The sequence below is a fragment of the Martes martes genome, assembly GCF_963455335.1.
Source record: "Martes martes genome assembly, chromosome: 15".
In the NCBI taxonomy this organism is placed as follows: domain Eukaryota; kingdom Metazoa; phylum Chordata; class Mammalia; order Carnivora; family Mustelidae; genus Martes; species Martes martes.
Window position 1 is genome coordinate 69,097,668 of NC_137903.1, and position 25,306 is coordinate 69,122,973.

The following is a 25,306-nucleotide window of genomic DNA, read 5'->3' on the forward strand; positions in this document are numbered from 1 at the left end:
GGAAAATAAAACAATACGGCTTGACTACAGGAAACAAGAGGCACCGTTACGTTTATTTACTTATACTCTGCCTACTTGTGTGAAGGAGTTGATGCTGCTTACTATAAATACAGATAAATATAGGTACTAAATAAAATATGGAAATCAGAGAAAATGTAAGTTAAAATAAAGGATCAACATCGGGGGTAGAAGAACAACACAGATGGGCAGGAGATGTGGCCCGTACGCCGGCTGAAACAAAGCTTCTCCTGCCCAGTGTTCTAGGAGAGATTTCTCAGGTACATTCTGCAGGTAGGGTCCGCTGAGTAACGCAAGGGGCAAGTCCCCAGGAACAACCTACAGCAGTAAATAGTGAATTTTATAAAGCAAGCCCTCCAGACACCCTTAAAAAAAGTAAGTAAAAAAGCTAGCAACACGACACCATGGCAAATTCAAAGAAAGCTGTCGTGTAAGGGGCCCAGGCGCAGGTGTCCAAGCACAAAGTCAAACCAAGGATAAAACGGGGACCCGCTACAGAAGTAAATGGGCTGCCTATCACTTCAACAATCCTTTACAAGTATCACTTCCCTGAACTAGGCTGCTGACAAAAGTTGTTTGGTGAAACGTTTCCGTTACGTTCTTTGCCAGCGTGGTCTGTGTTGATGATCAAAGGCAGACCACATTCGTAACAGATCAAAGAACAGAGCAGGTTGTAAAAACTGGGGCGGCAAATCCAAGCTGTCTGTGGCCATCTCACCCACAGGTGGAGGTGAGCGACAGGCAGGCCCCTTGAAAGCAACGACGGTACTTTTCTTAGCAGCTCTGGGAATGCTCCGGAACAAAGTACGGATGACTGGTCATGCTGCCAACTCTAGCACACAGAGCACAGGGAATACATCCTTTGTCCAGAAATTTCTCATGGTAAATTCTGGCCACATCGTCTGAAGGGCCCAAGCCCGCAGTGGGGAAGGGCCTGGTACCGGGATCAGGAGGGTGAGGGGCCACGCTGAGTTGTCCACCAAACTCTGAGCGGATGAGAAGAGATGGCAGGAGTTTCCCCAAAGCTGTAGGCCTCGTGGAATACAGTGAAGGGATCAAAGGAAAGGAAGGCAGGAGTTTTGCAAGGGAGTGAGTCTAACAATGGACCACAGACTCCAGGCTGGAGAGCGAGAGAGGAGCAGCCCGGAAGTGGCCAACGTAAATGAGAGAGTGGGGAAGTATCAGACATGAGTTCCAGAGAGAACTGAAGTCAGACTCGAAGAAGGAGACTGTGCTAGAACAGGGTGAGATTTGGGAGTTGGTGCATTTTTCTAGGTAATGACAAGGTTCAGAAAGACAAGAGGGTGGGGCGCCTGGGTGGCTCAGTGGGTGAAAGCCTCTGCCTTCAGCTCAGGTCATGATCCCAGGGTCCTGGGATCGAGTCCCACATCGGGCTCTCTGCAGAGCAGGGAGCCTGCTTCCCCCCCACCCCCACCCCGCCACTTGTGATCTTTGTCTGTCAAATAAATAAATAAAATCTTCAAAAAAAAAAAAAGACAAGAGGGCAGGAGAGACAGTCAGAATAGCAGATGTTTCTTGCTCTGAGCCCTAAGAAACAACTCGAGAGAGAGCACACCCGGGGATGCCCTGCAGGTGACTGTGATCAACAGGGATATGACAGAGAACGACTCTACTGCGTTCCCCAGCTCTCCAGCCGCTCTGTGGGCTCCCCGAGGCTTTGTGGGGGCACCAAGGCAACGCCTATGTGAGGCAACACTTACTGCAAATTGCAGAGCTCAACTTCCACATTTTTAGAAGGTACATTCATTATACCTTAAAATGTTAGGAAGTTTTCATTTTTATTTTAAAAATTCAGAAAGCTCGTGTATTTCAAAACTTTGAATAAACTTTAATAAAGTATAACAACACTTTGCTACATGGTGACCAAAAATACATCCAACAGACATCTACTGGATTCCTCCTCTGTTCTAGGTACTTTTCTGGGCCTTGGTGTAGATTCACTCTAGTAGGAGGGCCAAGAAAGAAGAGACAGAAGGAAAAAATGAAACACTTTCAGCTATAAACAGCAGGGAGAGTACCAACAAAGGCACAGGAGGTCAGCATTAGCGGGGTTAGCGGTAATATGCCCGTTTCACTCTGGGCCACACTTGTGTTCATTTCTGTGCAACCTGACTCCTAAGTCCAGTGTTTTTTCCAGGTAACATTAACATAGGAAATATCCTGAAATCTGATAAAAACTTAATTATTTAAAGAAAAGCAAAGAGGTCAATGAATTTTGAAACGAGAAGTATCAACAACACTCAGTGTTCATCTGTACAGAATCCACTCTAAATGACAGGCTCTCGGGGCGCCTGGGGGGCTCAGTGGGTTAAGCCTCTGCCTTCGGTTTAGATCATGATCCCAGGGTCCTGGGATCGAGCCCCGCGTCGGGCTCTCTGCTCAGCGGGGATCCTGCTTCCCTTCCTCTCTCTGTGCCTGCCTCTCTGCCTCCTTGTGATCTCTTTCAAATAAATAAATAAAATCTTTAAAAAAAAAATGACCAGCTCTCTGTCTAGGGAAACTCTCAAGATTCAGAACACTGTACAGTCTGGTCAAGGTTTCTAGGTGGTCTCTCCATGTCTACAGGGTGACGGTCAGTACAGTGTAGCACTCTCCAGTGAGGAGCGTGAAGCAGCCAATCCAAGGCACCGCTGAGTTCTATTCCTACTAGTGTGGGAAACAAAGAAATTAAAATTCCTTGTCCCCTGCGGCCGGTTGACAAATACTGGAGAGAGGCAGAGTAGAACACTCCTCCAGGTAGTCTCAACTGTCTTACCCTGTGCTAAAGGGAAAAACCACCGTAGCTTGACAAGGGGATCCTGGGAGTCTTCTTCAGCCTGTGAAAGTCCTTCTGGACACCTCCCTTTGTGCTCCCGTCCCCAGCCCCACGAAGTGTATAACCGGCCCTTCCTCACCGCCCCGGTGCAGCTCTTCCTGCACAATGGTCCTGTCCCCCGACTTCACAACAACCACCCTTTTGCACCCAAGATGTCTCAAGCATTCTTTCTTGGCCCTGGGCTCTGAACCCCACCACTTCAAACCACATCACTGCCCTGGAGAGAAAGCTGTCTCAGACTCCTTGGGCTTCATAACCACAGCCATTATAGTCACTCGCTGAACATCCTCTGAGCTGATCCCATTTTCCCTGGGCAGTCTTGGGAGGGCAGTCTGCCTTGCACGGGGAGAAGAATGTCACCAACCTGACCCACTTACCCAATCCTCGCCCCCAGCATTCATCATGTTCACTGTGAGGTAGTAAGCCAACACCAAGCTCTCGCTGGGCATCACGCCCCTGAGGGCTTGGTTGGATAGTTTCCCCTGAGCCCTATCACTGTCAAATCCAGTGTCTGGACTCCCTGCATCTTCAAGTCCCAAGGCCTAGGCGGACCTGCCTTCTTATTTTCACGGCTTTCTGCTCTAAGTTTTATAGTTCCCACCTGGGTTTCGGTTTAACAGTTCACTAGGTATCTACTAAACACTTACCACGTTCTAGGCCCTGTGCTAAGTGTTGGAGACCTAGAGATTTCTAAGACACAGTTTCTGCATGTGGAGTGGCAATCCTATAAAGTTAATTTCAGGGGCGCCTGCGTGGCTCAGTCGGTTAAGGGTCTGCCTTCGCCTCAGGTCATGATCTCAGGGTCCCAGAATCGACCCCCCTGGGATCGAACCCCCATGGCGGGCTCCCTGCTCAGAGGGAAGTCTGCTTCACCCTCTGCCTCTGCCCCTTCCCCCAACCCCCTTGTGCGCTTTCTCTCAAATAAATAAAATCTTTAAAAAAATAAACAAAGATAATTTTATGTAAAGTGACAGAGAGGAAGCTTAGACACAGGCTACTTGGCTTTAGCTGGGGGTACCCGCTAGATACGAGCACTGGAGACAGGCTAAAGGGGGTCAGGCAGGTACATAAACACGAAGGGTTCCTGGGCGGGAGAGAGCATGTATCATACATAAAACCAGGAAGACAAAACTAGTAACATGCAGAAACATGCGAATAATCAATAAAGTGCAAGGAAGGGGACGGCAGGGGTCGGGGGCAGGACACGCGTCACGCTGAGGACCTGAGCTCATCCTAGAGGGAATAGGGATGGAGGGTCTTGGCACAGGAGTGGCACGGTTACACCTGCCCATGAACGATCCCTCTGGCAGCAGCTGGGAGGGTAGACCTGAGGGAACACGCAGCATCAGGAGACCAAGTAGGAGGCTCCTACAGTAACGTGGACTTCAAATGACTGGCGCTTGTCCAAGCACAATGGAAAGGAAGGGGCAGATTCAGAAACAGAAGGGAAACGCTGGCAAGACTGATTTAAATCCACGGTGTGTGAGGGAAAGGGAGCATTCTGAGATGATGCTCAAGTGCTTTTCTTGGGTGACTGAGGGAAAGGCAAAGGGGACAGCAGGAAACAGTGAGAACAATGGTGGGGGGGTAGAGTGGAGGCTCAGTGTGGGAAACAACAGATATATGGAGTTGAGTTTCCAACATACAAAGTTTGGGGTGCGTCTGCACATTGTACTGGACACGGACAGCGGGGAAGAGTCTGCAGTTCAGAGTGATGGAGACCTATTTAGGAGTCACCATTTACAAACCCTTACTGAATGCCTAGATCTAATGAATATGGGTTGTGGTAAAAAGAACAAAAGTGGAGACGATCACCGACGAGGAGCACACGGTAAGACGACCAGAGCACTGAGCGCAGAACCTATAGGAAACCAATGGTGGGGCTTAGCAGACTGGGAGGAGCGGTGGGAACCAGAAGTCATTTCACAAAGACAAAGCGAGTAAGATCTGAGTAGTTAACAATGTCAAGGAAAGCAAAGAAGTCCAGAAAGAAAAGGTCTGGAACGGGTCGCTGGATTTGGCATTATCATGTGGCCTTTATCGAAGTGTGGCCACAGCCAGACATCACCAACTTGAGAGGGGAAGAGGAAGTGTTAAAGTAGAGAAAAGAACAGAACTGCTTCCCGTCAGGGGAAGTCAGCAACTGGAGATGTGGTTATTCTTTTTTAACTCATTACTGGTGTGACGGTTAATGTCATGTATCATCTTGGCTTTCAACATTCATCAAACTCATGAATATGATGATACTGGCTGATTGTTCCTAATGTCACTAGATAAAGTGGGGAAAGGGACATATGAGCTCAGGGATTCCAATGCCAAATTCAAGTGCCGAATAAATGGTCAGAAAACTTCTCCGTCTACCCTAAAAGAGACCCTTATCTCCTTTAGCCACAGAGCTGACACCGCTGAAAACCAAACCCAGAACCTCGTCCCGAGTGTGGCTGAGTGACAAAGCAAACTGAATTCCCACCGCAGGGGACATCTACTGTTAAAGCAAAGACACGGAACAGGAAGGAACAGACCCTGAAAGCTGGGGACCTGATGAAGCTGAAGATGCTGAACCCCTCAACACTGAGCAGTCTTCTCTGCCGGTAAAAGCAACGGCTCCACTCCTGTCCGAGGAGACTACCGGTGCTTTGCCCAAACCGAGGAAACTGGGATGCCCTCTCCTGAGGCAGCTGCCCTGAGGGACACTGCTAATTCTCCTCAGGACCTACTCCACCACTCGTCTTTGCTCCCAGGGTCCTGGGCTCGGCCCTGCGCCGGGCTTCCTGCTCAGTGGGAAGTCTGCTTCTCCCTCTCTCTGACAAATAAATAAGACCTTAAATAGTCATAAAGACAGAAAATCACATCCCCTCAATTCCCAGACTTGAGCCAGTTTACAGACCCAGGTCCAAACCAGCATAAATTAAGAAAGGAATTTGAATGAAGCCATTTCAGTGGCAAACCATTGACTTGATGTACCAAAAACATTTAAAGAACTAAAAATGTATTTTGTAGTTCTTAGTATTTACAAGAGTAGAAAAAAATGTCAGAGAGATGATAGTGCACAGGCCCACAACCTCTCATCGAAACCCCTTGGGGTCAGATGTGTTTCAGATGTAGAATTTTCCAGATTAAAAAAAAAATCAATATAATGCATACACTTTATATCATCTACTGGCCTTAGCAGGGTCCAAGGCAGCATCCCACAATCAAACGCGTGAGTACTTCTGTAGTGAAACACAGGATTAATCACACCAAAGGGGATCATGATTAAAAATAGTCTCTCCTTAGTACAGCTCAAATTTTACAGCCACAGGCGTTTGTTATCAAACGTAGGAGGAAAGTTTCAGTTTTCAGAGACGTGGGGATTTGAAATCATGGATCTGAGACTGTGGCCCTACGATGTGAAATGAGGACGAGAAATGGGCCCTCGGCATGTTCTGCTCGGAGATCCGTATACTCGAGCCTGGTTACAGTCGGTACCACCTCTGCTTATGGTCAGGACACGCTCTCATTTCGCTACGGTGTAAAACTCAGCAACCCTCACCAGTTCTCCCGCTCTCACAGGCACCGGGGGGGAAAGAAATTGAACTCTGCAGAGCTGGAAGTGGCTAAGAGCCAGTGCCCACAGGGTACGAGCCCAGGGCTTGACCTCCGGCTCGCGGTGGGCAGCAAGGTGGCTGAGCTTCGGAGCCTCTGCGGGGGGTCAGGGGACCCGGCAAAGGTGCCGCAGGAAGGAGCCTCCGGTGCGAAGACCCAGAGCCCGTGTGGACGTCCTGCGGGGCGAGCCTGCCGGAAGTCTGCACGTAGACTGACCTGCACAGCCTCCAGGGGAGGACGCAACCCAAGCAGAAAGGGAAGGCTCCGTGGCGTGGTACCCTAGGTCGTGCCTCCTGACGAGGGGAGCCTAGCGTGGTGTCAGATGCATGGTTAAACGGAGTCATGCGGTGTCCCGGGCAGATCAGTATAAGAGTGAAAAGAATCTAGAAAAACCACAGCATTACAAATCCCTGTGGGGCAGTCGGAGCACTGGGGGCTCAGAGTCTGCCGCTAGCAAGGACGCCTCCAACACGGCAGCTGTCTCCACAGCAGTCGGCAGGGACCCAGCCATCACAGTTCCTGCACAAACGTTACCACGAAGGGAAGGAGGCTGGACACCCTGGGCAGAATAAAGACTCTCTGTAAACATTTCAGATATGCCAAAAGCCTCTTAAAAAATGGCTGGACCCTGAAGGAGAAATTCTGTAATATGGCAGAGAGGCTGCAAATAGATGCTTTGAGTTCCAACTCTATCATATATTAGCTCTTTGTGACCTTGGACAAGTTATACAACCTACCAGATTCTTAGCCTCCTCATCTGTAAAATTCAGAAAAATAGTGATTACTGGGTGCCTGGGTGGCTGGCTTCGGCTTAGGTCATGACCCCAGGCTGCTGGGATCGAGGCCCGCTTCTGCCTCTCCCACTCCCCCTGCTTGTGTTTCCTCGCTCTCTGTGTCTCTGTCAAATAAATAAATAAAATCTTTAAAAAAGAAAAATAGTGATTATCACACAGAATGGTCAATGAGAGGGGCGCCTGGGTGACTCAGTGGGTTAAGGCCTCTGCCTTCGGCTCAGGTCATGATCTCAGGGTCCTGGGATCGAGCCCCGCATCGGGCTCTCCGGTCAGCAGGGAGCCTGCTTCCCTTCCGCTCTCTCTGCCTGCCTCTCTGCCTACTTGTGATCTCTGTCAAATAAATAAGAATCTTTAAAAAAAAAAAAAATGGTCAATGAGATAATGCATGTAAGTTGCTTAGTAGAGGCTTAGCACATAGGAAGCACTCAGCCAATGAGGGCAGAGCAAAATAAGTAACATGAAACTGGTTTTATATCCAGATTTATTTTTTTTTTAAGATTTTATTTATTTGACAGATAGAGACACAGAGAGGGAACACAAGCAGGGGGAGTGGGAGAGGGAGAAGCAGGTTTCTCACTGAGCAGGGAGCCCGACGCAGGCTCGATCCCAGGACCCTGGGACCACAACCCAAGCCAAAGGCAGACACTTAACGACTGAGCCACCCTGCCAGCCCTATATTCCAATTTCTAAGGGTTAAGAGACAGGAACTATATTTGACAGAAGACACACACAGGATCCGTATCTATATCTATACAGGCAGATATAATACCAGTTAATTAACTCATCATTTCTCCTTCCTTATATAGTCACTCTCTCTCTGCCGTTCTTGGCTATTTAGGAGATCTCAAATATTCGCATCTTAACACATTTTTCTCTTAGGAAATGGAGTCCTTTACCGGTGTTTCTGAGCAACACCCTTTGAAGAAGAATATTTAGCAAATATAACCTGGATGTGACTGGAGAGGGAATAACTGTAAGATACCGTCTGGTACAGGTCATATAAAGTTCTCCCTGAAGCTTAGTCTATGATACAGCACCTTCGGTTTTTTAGGTGCTATCTGGAAAAAGCACAAGATTATGTTAAAGTGACATAATTCAACACTGTGTTCCTTAATGTTTGACCACTTCTTAATTTTGATAAAAACATTTAATGGTTTTAAATTGCACATAATGAATTCCCCAGATTCCAAAGTAGAGCATCGGGGTCCTAGCATAAACAATATTCAGTGCAAATGCATCTGAGTTCATTCAGTTGGTTACAGCCCGACACTAACAAAGCTCAAGTCACGGATTCCAATCTATGCGGCAATTACGTGCACTAATACGTAGCTCGGGCTCAACAAAGACACAGCGCATTTCTAAATTCAATGAGCAACCCTAACAGCTGGTGCGGTGTATCCCAGCTGTTGGACCAGCACGGTGGGGCCTTGAACACCGAATGGAATGGCACAGGTCCACTTAGACACGGGTTATTATTTTTTTTTTAAAGATTTTATTTATTTATTTCACAGACAGTAGGCAGAGAGGCAGGCGGGGAGGGGGGGATTCTGATTCTCCCCACGGAGCAGAGAGCCTGATGTGGGGCTCGATCCCAGGACCCTGAGATCATGACCTGAGCCAAAACCCACTGAGCCACCCAGGGGCCCCGACATGGGTTATTTTTAACACAGCACAGAACTACAAATGTATTTTCTCTTCCCCACAATTTCAACATTTTCTTTTCTCTAGCTTTTGTAAGACTACGGTCTCTAATACGTACAACATATAAAATAAGTGTTAATCAACTACTTATGTTATTGGTAAGACTTCCGGTCAACATTGGCTCTTAGCAGTTTTCAGGATTCAAAAGCTGTACTTGAATTTCTGACTGGGTGGGGGTCAGCACCCCAACCCCAGTGTTGTTCAAGGGCCAAGTGTATTCCAACTACATGCCCAGAGAGTCAATCAGAGGTACTGCAAAGTCCACAATTTTTCTTTAAAGATTTTATTTATTTATTTGACAGAGATCACAAGTAGGCAGAGAGGCAGGCAGAGAGAGAGGAGGAAGCAGGCTCCCTGCTGAGCAGAGAGCCCGATGTGGGGCTCGATCCCAGGACCCTGGGATCGTGACCTGAGCTGAAGGCAGAGGCTTTAACCCACTGAGCCACCCAGGCGCTCCACAATTTTTTTTTTTTTTTAAGATTTTATTTGTTTATTTGACAGAGAGAGAGATCACAAGTAGGCAGAGAGGCAGGGGGAAGCAGGCTCCCCGCTGAGCAGAGAACCCGACGTGGGGCTCGATCCCAGGACCACGAGACCACAACTTGAGCCGAAGGCCAAGGCTCAACCCACTGAGCCGCCCAGGTGCCCCCAAAGTTCACAATTTCTAAAGAAGACTCTGAGCTTCAAAGATAGATAGATGGATAAAAAATTACTGAAGGAGAATTTATTAATGAAAGCATCCTTCTTTTCTTGACAAAGACTTAATGGGACCAATAAAAAACTATAAGTGAATAAAAAATTCAGCAGCCACGTGCAGTCAAGAAGATACTGAATAAAGAGGTTTAAGGGCAAAGATACAAAGGTCCAAGAGACAATTACATTTCTCATTTTAGGCACTATGAATGGTCCCAAAGCCAACTGACCTCTGTCCTCTTATGGCGGTTGAAATCCCAAGGACTGTGGTCTGGACTCTAGGGCATTCCTAGTATCAAGCACTTGGCAAAATGAGCGGAAAAAAGGGAAGGAAAATCACTCAAGATACACGAAAGCCTCCTACTTCATCAGCCGCAGGACCAACACCTGGGCCGGCTGACACTTGAGACCTCAGCAGACACTTCTGGTTTTTCTAATAATTAAATTCCCTTTCATGGAACCGCAAGACCAAACGAATCTATAATACATTCCGTCAGAGCAAATCCTTTATTCTCTCATTTCAAATGATGCCAGTGGTCATAGAGAACAAGATTAAAATCTTTGCAAGGTTTAGGTACACGTGAGATGCATGCCTTACACAGAGAATTCAAATTCTCAGATAAAAGATACAACTTAAATAAAAACACCCTTGGGGCCCTGTAGAAGATTCTAATCATCCAGGAAAAATGTGACCAAGGAATCACATAAATCAGCGTCAGTGGGAAGAGAAAGGAATGTGAGAAATATTTGCCAGGTAGGCCAGCATTTCTAGATGGAGGGCACGCAACAATATTTTTGAAAAAAGTCTTCCCCAATCAAAGCACATTTTAAAAACTCAGTAGGAAAGATCAGTCATTAATGAAATCCCACAGTGTATCTTTTGAAAATTTAAAAAATATCTATTTTGTAATACAAATAAGTGTTCTATAGTTTTTTTTAATTCTGCAAAGTTTTATAACAGGTGAATCATATTTTCCTTAACAGGTGAATCATATTTTCCTTAACAGGTGAATCATTTTCTTAAAAGTGGTGACTGCCAGGAATTTAATGGGTCCTTTACTACTCATTTTCAGTACGTGCATCATGTAGGATCCAGTCTCCCTACTGCATCCCCAGAATTAAAACGACACAGGGCACCCAACAGGTGTTCATTTAGTGCCCGTGCTCTATAAAAACACAAGTCTGGGAACCTGGGTGGCTCAGTGGGTTAAAGCCTCTGCTTTCCGCTCAGGTCATGATCCCAGGGTTCTGGGATCGAGTCCCGCATCGGGCTCTCTGCTCAAACAGGGAGCCTGCTTCCTCCTCTCTCTCTCTGCCTGCCTCTCTGTCTACTCGTGATCTCTGTCAAATAAATAAATAAAATCTAAAAAAAAACCAAAACACAAATCTTCATTTCACGTACTTTTCACACAGATCTCTCTTTCACTTAAGATTCATCTTTATTTCTTCTTTTGGCAGTCTCTGAGCCTAGTAACTATCTTAGAGTAAGGCTACAAACAAGTGATAGAATTTTTTTTAAGGACTAAGTTATTTTTTTATTTTCTTTAAGATTTTATTTATTTATTAGACAGAGAGAGAACAAGCAGGGAGGGGGCAGAAAGAGAGGGAGAAGTGGCTGGGGGCAGATCCCAGGACCCTGGGATCATGACCTGAGCCAAAGGCAGATGCTTAATGACTGAGCTGCCCAGACACCCCTGGAATGTTTGTTTTATTAACCCAACTAGTAAATAAGAACAAAGCTGAGGGAATTAGTACTGAAAGTTGTGGCTTTCTGACTGAAGAGGTAGTGTCTCAAGTCTGAATTTTGTCAACAAGCATCAAATAAAAGTCCTATTGATGAAACACTTGAGGGCTACAACAAACATGATAAAATAATTTAAATATATAATAACTACTAATTCTGAAACCAGTAGTTGAAGTAGTTGAAGAATGTTAGTTCATTGCATACATTTCTTTTTTTTTTTTAAGATTTTATTTATTTATTTGACAGACAGAGATCACAAGTAGACAGAGAGGCAGGCAGAGAGAGAGGGGGAAGCAGGCTCCCTGCTGAGCAGAGAGCCCAATGTGGGGCTCGATCCCAGGACCCCAAGTTCATGACCTGAGCCTAAGGCAGATGCTTAACGACTGAGCCACCCAGGGCCCCTCATTGCATACATTTCTGAAGAAATATGAAATGGTACTTAAAGAGTGAAAATAACCAGATAATACATAAATTCACACTTGGGAAAAAGATTCCTTTTTTCAAGACACATTTATTGGGTACCCACATATGCCAGGCTAAACCCTGTTTACTTCAAACTACTAACAAACTGTTACGGAGACATACCTGTGCCTCGTTGCCCTTTAACAAACATTAGCGTCCATCATATCTACTGTACTAAGCACTAGGAATATTTCCTTTTTTTAAAAATATTTTATTTATTTATTTATTTGACAGAGAGAGAGCTCACAAGTAGGCAGAGAGGCAGGCAGAGAGAGAGGAGGAAGCAGGCTCCCCGCTGAGTGGGGAGCCCGATGAGGGGCTCGATCCCAGGACCCTGGGATCATGACCTGAGCCAAAGGCAGAGGCTTAAACCACTGAGCCACCCAGATGCCCCTAGGAATATTTCTTTAATAAGTTTTTTCAAAAGATTTTATCTACTTATTTGTCAGAGAGAAAAAGAGCACAAGTAGGGGAGCAGCAGGCAGAGGGAGAAGCAGACTCGCCGCGGAGCAAGGAGCCCGACGCAGGACTCGATCCCACCACCCTGGGATCATAACCCAAGCCGAAGGCAGACGCTTAACCGACGGAGCCACCGGTGTCCCAGCACTAGGAATATTTCTATAAATAAGACAAACACTGTCTCTGTCCTGGACTCTCAGAGAGGAAAAAAGAAAACCCAAGTAGTTACAAATTCCAACAAAGAAGAAAACAAAGGACCCGGAAATGACAACACGGAACTCCCCTGGCAGGCGGCTGGAAGGAGGCCTCTGGAAAAGCGACATTCTGCCCTCCTGGATGAGGAGGAGACGCTCCTGGCGGCTCCGGGAAAGAGGGAAGAGGCGGCAAGAACAGCGAGCGCGGAGGAGCGGGGACAGGAACGAACGGCCAAGAGCGAGCGACGGTGCTGCGCCAGGGCAAGGCACACGCGGGAGGCAGAGGCAGAAACCAGGTCCCGCAGAGCACTGCAGCCCACGGGGGGAAGCTCGTGCGCCATTCGGAGTGTAAGGGGAAGCCATGAAGGCTTTTTAACGGGAAAGCAAGATGATCTGATTCCATTTTCATAACTCATTCTTGCAGAGGCGCCTGGGGGGCTCAGTCTTTAAGCCTCCGCCTTCAGCTCAGTCATGGTCCCAGGGTCCTGGGATCGAGCGCCGCATCGGGCTCCCTGCCCCGGGGGAAGCCTGCTTCTCCCACTCCCACTCCCCTGCTTGTGTTCCTTCTCTTGCTGTGTCGTCTATCAAATAAATAAATAAAATCTTAAAAAAAAGCAAATCCTCTTTAAAAAAAAGTCATTCTTGCAGTTGGGTGATTTTGACTAAAAGGCTCATAGAAAAACAGTGGGTGAATTCCAAACGCATTTTGCAGACATGGGGCTTGATGAAGGACCGGGAGGAATCGTGGGTGGACCCTAGGCTCCTGGGCCGAGCCCTTAGGTGAGCGGTGGTGCCGCTTACTGAGGAGGGTGGTGTGGATTTCTGAGATCCAGTCTTCATACGCTGTGTTCGCTTCCTTCTTCCTTTTAAGATTTTTATTTATTTATTTGAGAGAGAGGGAGGGAGAGCACAAGTAGGCAGAGAAGCAGGCAGAGAGAGAGAGGGGGAAGCAGGCTCCCCGCTGAGCAGGGAGCCCGATGGGAGGCTCGATCCCAGAATGGTCCTGGGATCATGACCTGAGCCGAAGGCAGAGTCTTAACCCACGGAGCCCCCCAGGCGCCCCTATGTGTTCAGTCCTACAGATGGGCTGTCAAAGACATGACAATTGCCCAACCCAGTGAACCCTCCTCCTCTTCCATCGCTTCTGACACGGTTAACCACTCCCTCTTGCTTAAAACTTCATTCCCTCTTGGGGCGCCTGGGTGGCTCTGTGGGTTAAGCCTCTTTGCTCAGCAGGGGGCCTGCTCCCCACCCCTCCTGCCTCTCTGCCTACTTGTGATCTCTCTCTCTGTCAAATACATAAAATCTTAAGAAAAAAAGCCAAACTTCATTCTCTCTTGATTTCTAAGACACCTCATTCTTTCAGTTCCTGTACTCATCAGACCTCCTTCTCAGGGTCCATGTACCCCTGGCTCTGTCCCTGGCCCTCTCTATTTCCTTCAACACACTCTCGGTGGGTGACCTCATCGAAACAATCCACAGCTTTAACTACTAACGACATGATGCCTTCCAAATCTGTATTTCCAACCCGAACTTTCTCACCTCCAGAACTACCTATCCCACTGTCTTCCGCCCACTTCTACTAGGATGTCTCAGCAGCACCTGAAACTCACCAAACCCAAAGGTAACTTCGTCATCACTGTTCCCGCAATCCCACATTTTCATCTGTGAGAAGCCCCACTTGCCAAAAAATGGGCCCAGCTTCCCTAGCCCCAAACCTGAGGGTCACCTTTCACTCAAGTCCATAGCAAATCAATGTGCACGCCCGACCCAACTTACTCTCTAACTAGCTCACCAGCGTGTCCTCCTTTCATAGCTCACTGCTTTAATTCATGCCTTCGGTCTCCTCCTCGGGATTATTAAAGCCTCTGGTTTCTTCAGTCTCTCACCACTCCAACCCATTGTTCACGTCTCCAGAGAGAAAGAAATCCTTCATGAGCTTCCCAGGGGATAAAAATCCAGCCTCACATACGGCAAACTAGGTCCTTTGTGAGTTAATGCCTCTGGCTGGCTCTCTGGCCTCGACTGCCCCCTCATCTCTCTCGCACCATGACTCCAACCTCCCACCACACTGACCGACCGACAGGTCCACTCAGGACTGTTTCCACTGCTTCCTGGCCCCATGCCTACTCAGCTAAGCGAGTCTTCCGCCGGTGGACAGAGTCCAGTTTGGGAGGACGGCCCTCCTTAGGGCTCTCAGGGCACACGGCTCTCAAAGGGGATTTCTCATCTCACCCCATGGTGCTTCTCCCACTGATGTAAATTACGGGAGGGCAGGGACTGTCCTTCCTAGAGTACTTTTGGTGCTTAATTCCTACAAGGTGCTTAATAAATGTTTGCTGGATAACTGTATCTCGACCAAATTCTGGAAGGTTTTCTATAAAAGCGGACTGCTCTCTGTGCACACTATGGCCAGAAAAGGTGCCTTGGCAAGAAAAAACTTCCCATTGTCTTCCAAAATTAAGCAAACACTAGCTACTGCTCCACGAGACACCTCCTCTAGCCACCCTCGTCCCTCACTGCGGAGCTGGCGCGTCCGAGCTGCGGGAAGCTGTTCTTCGATCTTTCCCAGTAACGTCCAACACCACCCAGGGTTTCAGTTCTGCCCGCAGAGCTCCAGCCCAGCGAGGACCGCCTCTCCGCCGCCCTCAGTAGCAGCGTCCGACCCGTCCTGTCCGAGGCACAGCATTTCTCATCAACCTCATTTTTAGTCTATTTCCTAACTTGTTTGCTTAGACACGAGGATTGTGGGCGCCTGGGCGGCTCCGTGGGTCAAGCCTCTGCCTTCCGCTCAGGGCTGGATCTCGGGGTCCTGGGATCGAGCCCCGCATCGAGCCCCGCGTCGGGCTCTCCGCTCGGCGGGGAGCCTGCGTCCCCCTCCCCCTCTGCCTACGTGTGATCTTCTCTGTCAAATTAGCAAATAAAACTAAAAACCAAAACCAGGTATCGCCACCCGGGCCGCACTCTCAACCTGTCCCCAAAGGAGACGGAGCAGAGACCTGCGAACCTGCGGAGGTGAGACTCTCGCCTCGGTGCGCGGCCGCCGCCGCCGGGGCCACCCCCCCCCCCGGGGCCACCCCCCCCCGGGGCCACCCCCCCCCCCGCCCCGGGATCGCCGCGTGAACGAGCCTGCCCGGGTCCAGAGACCACAGGAAGGGCCGCCCCGCCGGGAAAGCCCGAACGCAGACGCGGCGACGCGCCCGGCGCTTCGCCAACGAGAGAAACGGGGACGGAGGCGCGCTGGGGCCTGCGGGCGGGCCCGACTCGACCGAACCGCACCTCCCAGGCCAGACCGAACGTTCCCTCAGGCCGACACAACCGCCCCCAAAGGCCCCGCGCAAGGAACCCCGCGACCTTCCGCCGGCGCCCACAGGCGGCGACCGCGCCACCCCGGGCCGCGCGAGCCCGAACCCGAACCCCCGGAGCGGGGCCGGGGCGACCCCGGGCCACACGCGGGCAGGGCGGGCGGGAGCAAGGCGGGGAGCCCGGCCCTCGCCCCGCAGCCGCAGGCCCCGGGAGCCCCCCCCCGCCGCGCCCCTCCCCCCTCGGCGCCCCCTCGGCGCCCCGCCGCGCCCCTCCCCCCCGCCGCGCCCCTCCCCCCGCCCCGGCCGCGGCACCACTCACACAGCCCGAGCGCCGCCGCCAACAGCGACCACAGCCAGCGCCTGCGGGCAGCGTCTGCCCGCCCCGCCGCGACTCCCGCGGGCGCTGCCATCGTCCCCCGCCGCCGCCGCCGCACCCCGGCCGCCGTCCCCACTGCGCTCCGCTCGGCTCCCGACAGCGCCCGGCCCTCGTCGCCGCCCGCGCCCGCGCCCCCGGCCCCTGCGCGCCGCGTGCCCGCCCTCGGGCCCGCCCCCGCGCTCCGCTCATTGGCCTGCGCCGCGCCCTGGGGAGGACGCCATTGGAGGACACCGACTGCCCGTCACCCTTCGCCCCCTCCCCGGATCCCCCTCTTCCCCAGGTCCCCCCCAGGCCCCTTCCCCGCGCGCCGGAGGCCGGACTCGGGAGGCGCTCGGTTCCCGCCGCCCGGCCTCCGCCCGCTGGGTGTCCGCCTGCGGCCCGCCGGCTCCTCGGCCCCTCGGAGCTCCCGCCCCGCAGACCTCTTGGCAGCCCCCCGGCCGCGGGTCGCGCTCCCGGCGGTCCGCGCTGCGGGTTTCTCCGGGCCCCGAGGAAAAGGCGGCCGTCCGCGCACAAAGGAGGAGGAAACGGGCGCGACGGCGGGACTCGGGCGGCCGCAGGGAGCTCGGCCCCCGCCTTGGCCTGGCAGGGCCCGCCCTTCGCTCCGCTGGGAAGTCGGCGTGCGGCGACCGGAGAGACCGCGGGCCGGGACGGCGCCTCCATCTTGCCCGAGTCTCCCCAGGGCCCCCTCTCGGCCCTCGGAGCGCTGGGGGCCGGGCACGGGGTCCCCCCCCCCCCCGGAGCCGGGCACGAGGTCCCTTTCGGAGCCCGGCGCTCCTTCCTCGCTTTCCGTTTGCTTGTCCGTCTGCGGACAACGCGCCCCTCGTTTGTCCATGGAGTCGGGCTGGGGAAGTTCCTGAGTCTGAAGGGCCTTGGCTGACTCTGCTCACGTCGGTCTCTTGGCCCCGAACAGCGTCTGCCGCTCCCCGTTGCCTAATAAATGCTGGGGATGCTCAGTACCCCCAAAAGGCGCCGCGGGGCAGCGACGGGAGCAGGGCAAGGGTACAGTGAGTGAAGAAAAGGAAGGATCCAGGCAAGGATGTGGACCATTAGGACGAGAGAGGGGGAAGAGTATGGTGAGAAAACCCAAATGTAACCTCATTTCAGGGTTTTGCCTATAAAGTCAATTTTAGACAAATGGACATTTTTGCTGTTTTAGCCTGCTAGCCTTGTAAGCCAACTCATAATAACTAGCAGTAGTGAGAGAAAACTAAAAAAGCATGACAACCATTTTGCCCTGTTCTCTGTAAGATCCTTATGAAGTGTGTCTGAATGTCACAGGTTGGCTAGAGGACAAATGCGTTAAGTGAGTAATTATTACGTGCTGTGGATGTAGAACACCTAGACTTTATTCCCCCAAAGCACACAGGCCTCCAGGGTAGACATACAGGCACCAAATTTGTTTAAATGCTTGAAGAGAAGGAGAAACCCAAGGCCAACAGGGACATTGGTGCTCAAGGACACATGTCCTGTTACAGGCTTCTTGGAGGGTGATGATGAGGGAGCAGAAGGACTGCCAGAAGACCAAGCTTGAGCTGTCACCTGCGGCCTCCTCCCCCCCCCCCACTCCTGGGGGGAACACGTGTGACATTCTTCCAGGAATCTCCCAACTATCTTACCGTTAATGCCTTGCTGGGGGGGGGGGGGGACCACCTCAACTTGACAATGGCAAGGCCTGTGGTATCCTGTAGGTGTTTTTTAACGTGTAAATATCCTTTGAAACCTCCCTTTTTCCTACTCCCCCAACCCCATAGTCTATAATCAGCCACCCCTCACAGCCCAGCTCTTTTTGCCCACGGGTCCTGTCCTGGTGTTTTAATAAACCACCATTCTGCACCAAATCGTCTCGAATTCTTTCTTGGTCCTCAGCTCCCGGCTCCACCCCACCCAACCTCATCTATACTCCAGAACCACATCAGTGATGAACCCCAACACACACATCTTCCTCTTGTGGGACCCACTGGTGCATGAGGCATGTGGAAAAGATGCAGAAAGGATGTAGCATTTGAAGTGGACTTTATTTTTTTATTTTTAAAGATCTTATTTATTTATTTGACAGAGAGAGGGAACAGAAGAAGGGGGACTGGGAGAGGGAGAAGCAGGCTGAGCAGGGAGCCTGATGCGGGGCTCAGGACCCGTGGATCCTAGGACCCTGGGATTATGACCTGAGCCGAAAGCAGATGCTTCATGACTGAGCCACCCAGGTGCCCCTGAGGTGGACTTTAGAGGATGAGTAAAGGTTCACTGGGAAAGCAACAGCAAAAGCAAACTCAGTAATGGGAAAGCAGTACCAGGTCCAAGAAATTGTGGGTAAATCTTGTGTGGTTTGGAACTTCAGAGGAGGGAGTGAAAGAGAATGCTGGAAAAGTAGGCTGTGGTGGTCTTTTGAAGAACTTTGGGTTGTTCATTCTGTGGGCAGTAGGGAGAGGTAAAAGCGGAATGACACACTCAGCTCTGTGTTTTAAAAAGGTTGACCACAGCAAACAGGGTCAGAAGAAAGAGGTGAAGGGGCTGGAGAGGAGGACGAGGCATGGAGAAGCGTTTCAGTTGAGTGAGAGAGCGACAGGATGGGGGTCAGCTGGATGGGAAGTCTAAACAAGAGAAGAGAATCCAGGGCACCTCCGTGTCTCAGGTCATGATCCCAGGTCCTGGGATGGAGCTCAGCAGGGAGTCTGCTTCTCCATCGCCCTCTACCTCTCCCCACTGCTCCTGCTCATGCACACGCTCTCTCGCTCTCTCAAGTAAGTACATAATGTAAGGTTTTATAGGTGAGATAAACACAACACCAGGCAAGGTGGGCGCAAGGCAAGATTTATTAAAGGCACTCTGGCGATGTTTCAGGGCTCGGGAGAAGGGGAGCCAGGAAAGTTGCACCGGGAGGTGGCGGCGGTCTTTTATCGGGCCAAGGCAGGGCATGGGCTCACATCCATATATGGTAGGGTATTTGGTGATCGGAGGGTATGGGGTGGGGGGTCCTGATACTTCTGTTTCCTGCATAGGTATCGTGTTACCTTCGGAGACATGACCTGGGCATACATCCTTTTGGTGGGAGAGTCAAGGGTTAAGGAAAGGGGATGGGTAGGGGGCTGGAAGATGGCGACCCGGTGGTCATTTCTATTGTTCCTCCTGCACTCCCGGAGCCTCCGACCCAACACATAAAATCCTTAAAAAGAGAGAGAGAGAGAGAAAAGAATCCAGGAAGACAGATATGACCTCCAGTTTCTAGCCTGAGTGGAGAATAATGCTACCAGTCCACCAAAACTAAAAGGCAAGGAAGAGAACCTGGTCTTGGAAGACTAACAGGCTGGGTCTTGGACATAGCTTAAAATGCTGACAACACCCCACGGGCAACCAGAAGGCACTTCGATGCCAGGGAAACCACAGAAGGGCTACATGGAACATGAGCCTCATGTGGCCACAAGGTGCTCACAAGAGACGTCAGATCACCAGTCTCAAGTCAATAGAATGTCCTTGCCGGCAAGTATGTGATGTAAAGGAAAAACGGATTCCAAGGCATCGTTTTCTTGGAAGGGTCGGAGGGCTTGGTCTATCTGAGCACTAGTTGCTGTCAGGCCTCCATAGGGACTCCCCGGTGGCACCCAGATGTGACCACTCCCAGACTGAGCACACCAGCTCCTCTTCCCTAGATTCAAGTCCCAGCCAGCTTCTCCCCCTGCTTCTCCAGTCCCACGTAGCCTGTGTGCACCCCTGCGGGGAGGAAGACCGGTCCAGGGTCCAGAGAGAACAAACAAGAACACCCAGGCTCGGAGGAGTTTTGCAGGGGGCTGGACTTTCCATGGATATTTCCACAACTTCTACAGCCGCCAGAGAGTGCATAGAATGAATTTCCCATTAACTCCCTTTTTAGAGCCTTCATGGGCTCCTTCTTGCCCTTAGCATGACGTTCAGACCCTTTGCCGGCGCGCAGCTTCTGTGAGCCCCTCCCTGGGGCCCTTCACCCCGTACTCCAGCCGTGGAGCCTCAACCTGCCTTCGGGTCCAGTGCCGGCCCCCAGGGCCTGCAGGGCTCTGTTCTGTGGATTCCTTGGGCCCTAGGCCTCCCTCTGCTCCCGGACACTCAGCATTTATCTTCCCATCTTTCAGAACATCACCAGAGGGTGAATTCCTCTGATTTCCCGCCGTTTCTAGTATCTCCCTACACTGCCCTGTGTAGACATGACCACAGCGCAGATACAGCTCTGTGCTCGTTCAGATTTCCAGCGATCTGAAAACCTGCGATGGGACTCAGGTGTCAAGGTCTTCACGAACACCACTGAGAGTGATGTGTAGGTGGTGAGTTCTCGATAAAGGTTACTCTTATCCTATCAGCACCTGCTGGCTGTTACCTGCTTACTTGTCTGTCTCCTATATACAATGGTCCGCCTCGAGGGATATAAGGGACTTGCCATACAGTTTTCTGCTTTCCCAGGGCCCAAGACAGAGCCTGACGCATAGTAATGCTGGTCTCCTGTTACCCTCACACTTGCCCTCTGCTCTTAGCCACACTGTCCTCATGGCTGTTTCAGGAACAGTTCAGGTACATGCCTATGTCCTGGTGTTTCCTTTGCTCTCATGTTGTCTTCTCAAAGAGGCCCGTCCCCACCACCCTGTTCAAATCGCAAACCCTCCCCCTGCAATTTATTTCTTGGTTGTATGCACGGTCTGTCTCGTCTCCCTGGAATGTGTGTTCCCCCGGGGAAGGACCTGTTTCTGTTTTGCTCGTGAACACACTCAGCATGTTGCATACAGCAGACGCTCAAGACATTTTTGCTGGATGAAAAGATGAATGAATGTTTTTTAAATTAATCTGGAGAAGTTACAGAAAAAAACAGTCATGCAAGGTTGTCGTTTCTGACCCTGCCGTAGAGAGTAAATGGGAAAACAGACAAGCCCCAAACCCCTCGGATTCCAGTCATCATTGTGAGCCCGAGGGCCTCACTCGGCAAACGTCCTTCTCTCCACAGAGCCCGTTCTTCCTCCGGGAAAGTCCCCTCTGCCCGCTAGTGCCGGTCAGGTCAGAAGGGGACGTTCGAGGACGGCTGCCTCTGAAAAGAAGGGACTCTTTGGGGAGAATTTCCCCCCCAGAACCCCTAGCAAGAAAGGATCGAGTGCAGAGGCCTTGTGGTAAAAGCTGTTGACACAGGCCCTTCGCCCTCACCGGCCTCCTCCTTCCCGGAGCGCGCGACAGACGGAGCGGCAGGGAGGGCTTGCCTCGGGCATTTCTCAGGCCTTTCTACCTCCCCTTCGGAGGGATGAGAGAAGGCGCGCAGGAGCGCCCGCTGCGGGCAGAATTTCCCGGGCCGGGAATCGATGGGGCAAAGCAGGGGGAGGGTGGCAGGGGTGACGGCACCGAATCGGCGAGCAGATGCTCGGGGCTGTGGCGGGACCCCACTTCCGGTACCCCCGCCGGCCCCGCTCCCCCGTCCCGACGGGCCGGCCGCCGCCGAACCGGAGCGCTGGGGCTGCGGGGCTTCCCGGAACACCACGGACTCGGCTGTTAACGAGTCGGTACCGGACCGAACACAAGGTGAATCCCAGGCCTCCGCGAGGAGCAATGCCGGAAGCTACGTCAGTTCGTCCGTGTCTCTACGGACAGACGGCTTCACGCAGGTCAGCGGGTGCATTTTTGCAAATATTGAAGGTTTGAAAACTCGAGTTCCCGAGTCTAGCGTTTCTGGGCACCAAACGGGAACAAAAATAACGGGGGTCCTCGGGGAGGCGCTGGCCGTCGGCGCGGACGTCCCAGGGCTTCTTCCTTTGCCGCGACTGGGATGCAGTGTTTCTGCAGATGCTTCGTCCCCTCGGACCCGGGGACGACCTCTGGACGACAAGGGAAGGCGGCCCCCGGCGGGGCCACGGGCCGCCTTCACGCGGACAGAGATGCTTCCCACCACGGGCCGGGCCGTGGCATCCTGAGTTCGGTGCCCGTCCGTCCTCGGGCACCGCCGCGAGAGGCAAGCGGGATGCTCTGGGGAGCCCTGGGGGTCCCGACGAACCGCTTCCCAGTCCCCAGAGAGGCGCGCGCGAGGAAGGAGGCCCCGAGAACACTCGCAACCACAGCACATTCCGTGGGAGCGGAGGGCCCGGAGGCCTCAGTCGCCGCAGGAGCTCGGGGCCGCGGACACCTGCGGCGGCTGCGACATCTCGCGGCCCGAGTCGCGCTCTCGGGAGAGACGGGCTTCTCCCGCGTCCGGGCCACTTTCCCCGGGTCGTCGCGGAGAGCGGGCGGGCGCGCTCCCGGCGCGGACGGGCGTCTTCCGGGCGGCTCGCCCCGCTGCTGGGCCGTGCGGGAGCCCCGCGCCCCGGCCCCGACGGCCTCGAGCCAACCCCGCCGGGCGCGCAGGGCTCGAGCTCGGCCCCGCCACCGGCGAGCGGCCGGCCGCGGGGAGCAGGCTGCGGACCGGGCCGGCGTCGCGGCCGGAGGAGCGGACGCTGACGCGAGGCGAAGTGAGCGAACGGGTCCGTCTCGGGCCGCCCCGCCCCGGCTGCGCGCGGGCGGGCCCGGGGGGGGGGGGACTCGCTCGCGGTCCGAGGACCGGCACGTGGGCGGCTGAGGAACCGGGGACTGGCCGTCCTTCAGCGGGCGCCGTGCTCGCGCGGGCGTCGGCGCTGCGGGTGCGGGAGAGACACCCGGACGCGGGCCCTGCCGGGCAGACGCGGGGACGGCGGACGCCGCCGCGCGGAGTCACGCGGACGGCAGTGCCAGTGCCGGCGTCGGGTCCCGCAGCGCGCGCGGTCGGGGCACGCGGGCCGCACGCCGGGCCCGCACCACACGCCGGGCCCGCAGCGCACGCGGTCGGGCCGCACGCCGGTCCCGCACCACACGCCGATGTGGGTAAAGGGTCTCCGGGAAGGGCAGGGTTTGGGGCCGGTCCCCGAGGAAGGAGCCGTCCCCGCCGAGGAGGACCGCGGGAGCGGGAACGCGGAGGCGCGAACTCGGGGCGGGCGGGCGGCGTCCGGACCCTGCGAGACCGTGTAGACGCGAAACCGTCCGCGGGAAGCGCCGCGCGCGGGACTGCGTGAGGCCGAGTCGGGAACCTTCCTGCCGCAGGACCTTGTCGCAGACGCGCCGCAGCTCGTGAGCCGCGAGGATCCCAGCGTCGCGGCTTCAGGACCGAGAGGCAAGTCCGTCACGGCGGCGGCGGGACCGCGGCCGCGCTCCGCTTCGCGTTCCGGACAGGAAGACGAGGAGACGCGCGGAGCGGAGCCGGAAGAACGCGAGCAACACACACGAGCGGCCGCGTGGGGGCGCCGGACCGCGCGCCGCACCTTCCTCTAGCACGGCCGGGAGCGGCTGTCACGCCGGCTCGTTGGTCTAGGGGTATGATTCTCGCTTAGGGTGCGAGAGGTCCCGGGTTCAAATCCCGGACGAGCCCTCTTTTCCTCACTCCCGAAATAAAGACGCGTTGCTGCAAGACGCAAAACCGAGACTTTTGGACTCTTGCACACGGTACACCCAAGAGCTGCCGGGACAGACGCAGGGGCGTGGGAAGGCTGCGGCCCTGGGGAGTCTGAAGGCGCCGCTCCCACCCGGCCGGCACCCGAGACGCGCGCGGGGAGGACCCCGCTCCGGTCCGCGCCGCCCGCCGCTGTGGCTTCAGCACCGGCCCGCCCTCCCCGCGCCGCAGGCCGGGTCCGCTCCGCCGCTCGTCCGCGCCCGCCCCGTGCGGGGCTGAGAGGGGTCGCGCCCGCGCCCGGCGCCTCCCTTCCCCGCGCGCGTGCCCTGGGGGCCGCGGGTCCCGCTGTCCGCCGCAGGCACGGGGAGCTGCGCGTCGGCCTCCCGCTCCGCAGACCCGGAGCAACTACCGTCCGGGCCCCCGGGCCGCAGTCGTCGTGTCTCTAAAGGGGCTGCGTGAGGACGAAAAAAAGCCGTTTAAAGTCGAGGGCGTGGCGGGAAAGAAAAGCCTGGGCTCGTCCGGGATTTGAACCCGGGACCTCTCGCACCCGAAGCGAGAATCATACCCCTAGACCAACGAGCCACTCTCGGCAGAGCGGCGCCCGGCGCCTCCCTTCAGCCGCCGCCGCCTCTCGCCGCGCTCCCCGCCCGCCCGGCGACCCGTCCTCCGCCCGGACCGCGCGCCCGTCCAGCCGTGCGCCCCGGGGCCCCTGTCGCCGCTCAGCCTGTGGGGCGCGGCCGGTCGCCACGCCGCACCCGGCGGGGACGGCGGGCGAGGGGCCGCGGCTGCGAGGGCGCCGGCGGGTGCCCGCCTCCGCCCGCGCTCGCTGGGCGCCAGGGGCCCCGTCGAGCGGCCTCAGCCCCCGGTTCGCGCGCTCGGAGGGGAGCCGCGGCTGGAGGCGGCCGAGCGCGCGGGGAGGAAACCCCAGAGGACGGTGAAGAGAGAACGTCAGCCTCCGCTGTGGGGTCGTCCGGCCCTGTGAGGGCTTGCGGGTGCGGAGCTCCGAGGGGACGTCTGACGTCCGGCTCCGACGTGCTACCGGCCGGCCGCAGCGGAAGGCACGCGGGACGTCGGGGGGCGCGCTGGGAGCCGCGGGAGGGCGAGGCCGCGGAAGGGCGGCGAGCGGGACGGGGGCGACGGGGGTGCGGCCGCCCGCGGGAGCCGGGAGGACCCTGCGTGCGCTCGCCCCCTGCAGCCGGCGGGAGGGGCCCCGCGCTGGTGGCGCGCCCCGGCTCCGCCTCCGCTTGCGGCCCCGCCTCCGCCTCGGCCCCGCCTCCGCCTCCGCCTCGGCTCCGCCCACGGCCCGCCTCCTCCTCGGCCCCCGCCTCGGCCCCGCCTCCACCTCCGCCTCGGCCCCGCCTGCGGCCCCGCCTCCGCCTCCGCCTCCGCCTCGGCTCCGCCCACGGCCCGCCTCCTCCTGCGGCCCCGCCTCCGCCTCGGCCCCGCCTCCGCCTCCGCCTCCGCCTCGGCTCCGCCCACGGCCCGCCTCCTCCTCGGCCCCCGCCTCGGCCCCGCCTCCACCTGCGGCCCCGCCTCCACCTCCGCCTCGGCCCCGCCTGCGGCCCCGCCTCCGCCTCGGCTCCGCCCACGGCCCGCCTCCTCCTCGGCCCCCGCCTCGGCCCCGCCTCCACCTCCGCCTCGGCCCCGCCTGCGGCCCCGCCTCCGCCTCCGCCTCGGCTCCGCCCACGGCCCGCCTCCTCTTGCGGCCCCGCCTCCGTCTCGGCCCCCGCCTCGGCCCCGCCTCCA

General features: G+C 54.9%; 1 protein-coding gene across 1 annotated transcript in view; it reads right to left on the reverse strand.

Moving 5' to 3' along the window:
- Window positions 1-16,314, reverse strand: part of MPZL1 (myelin protein zero like 1) — a 55,030-nt gene extending 38,716 nt beyond the window's left edge. Inside the window, exon 1 of the mRNA XM_080825139.1 lies at window positions 16,111-16,314. Coding sequence (XP_080681265.1) covers window positions 16,111-16,201 — 91 coding nt within the window. The 5' untranslated portion in view covers window positions 16,202-16,314. The remainder of the gene's footprint in view (window positions 1-16,110) is intronic.
- Between the last annotated feature and the right edge of the window lie 8,992 nt (window positions 16,315-25,306).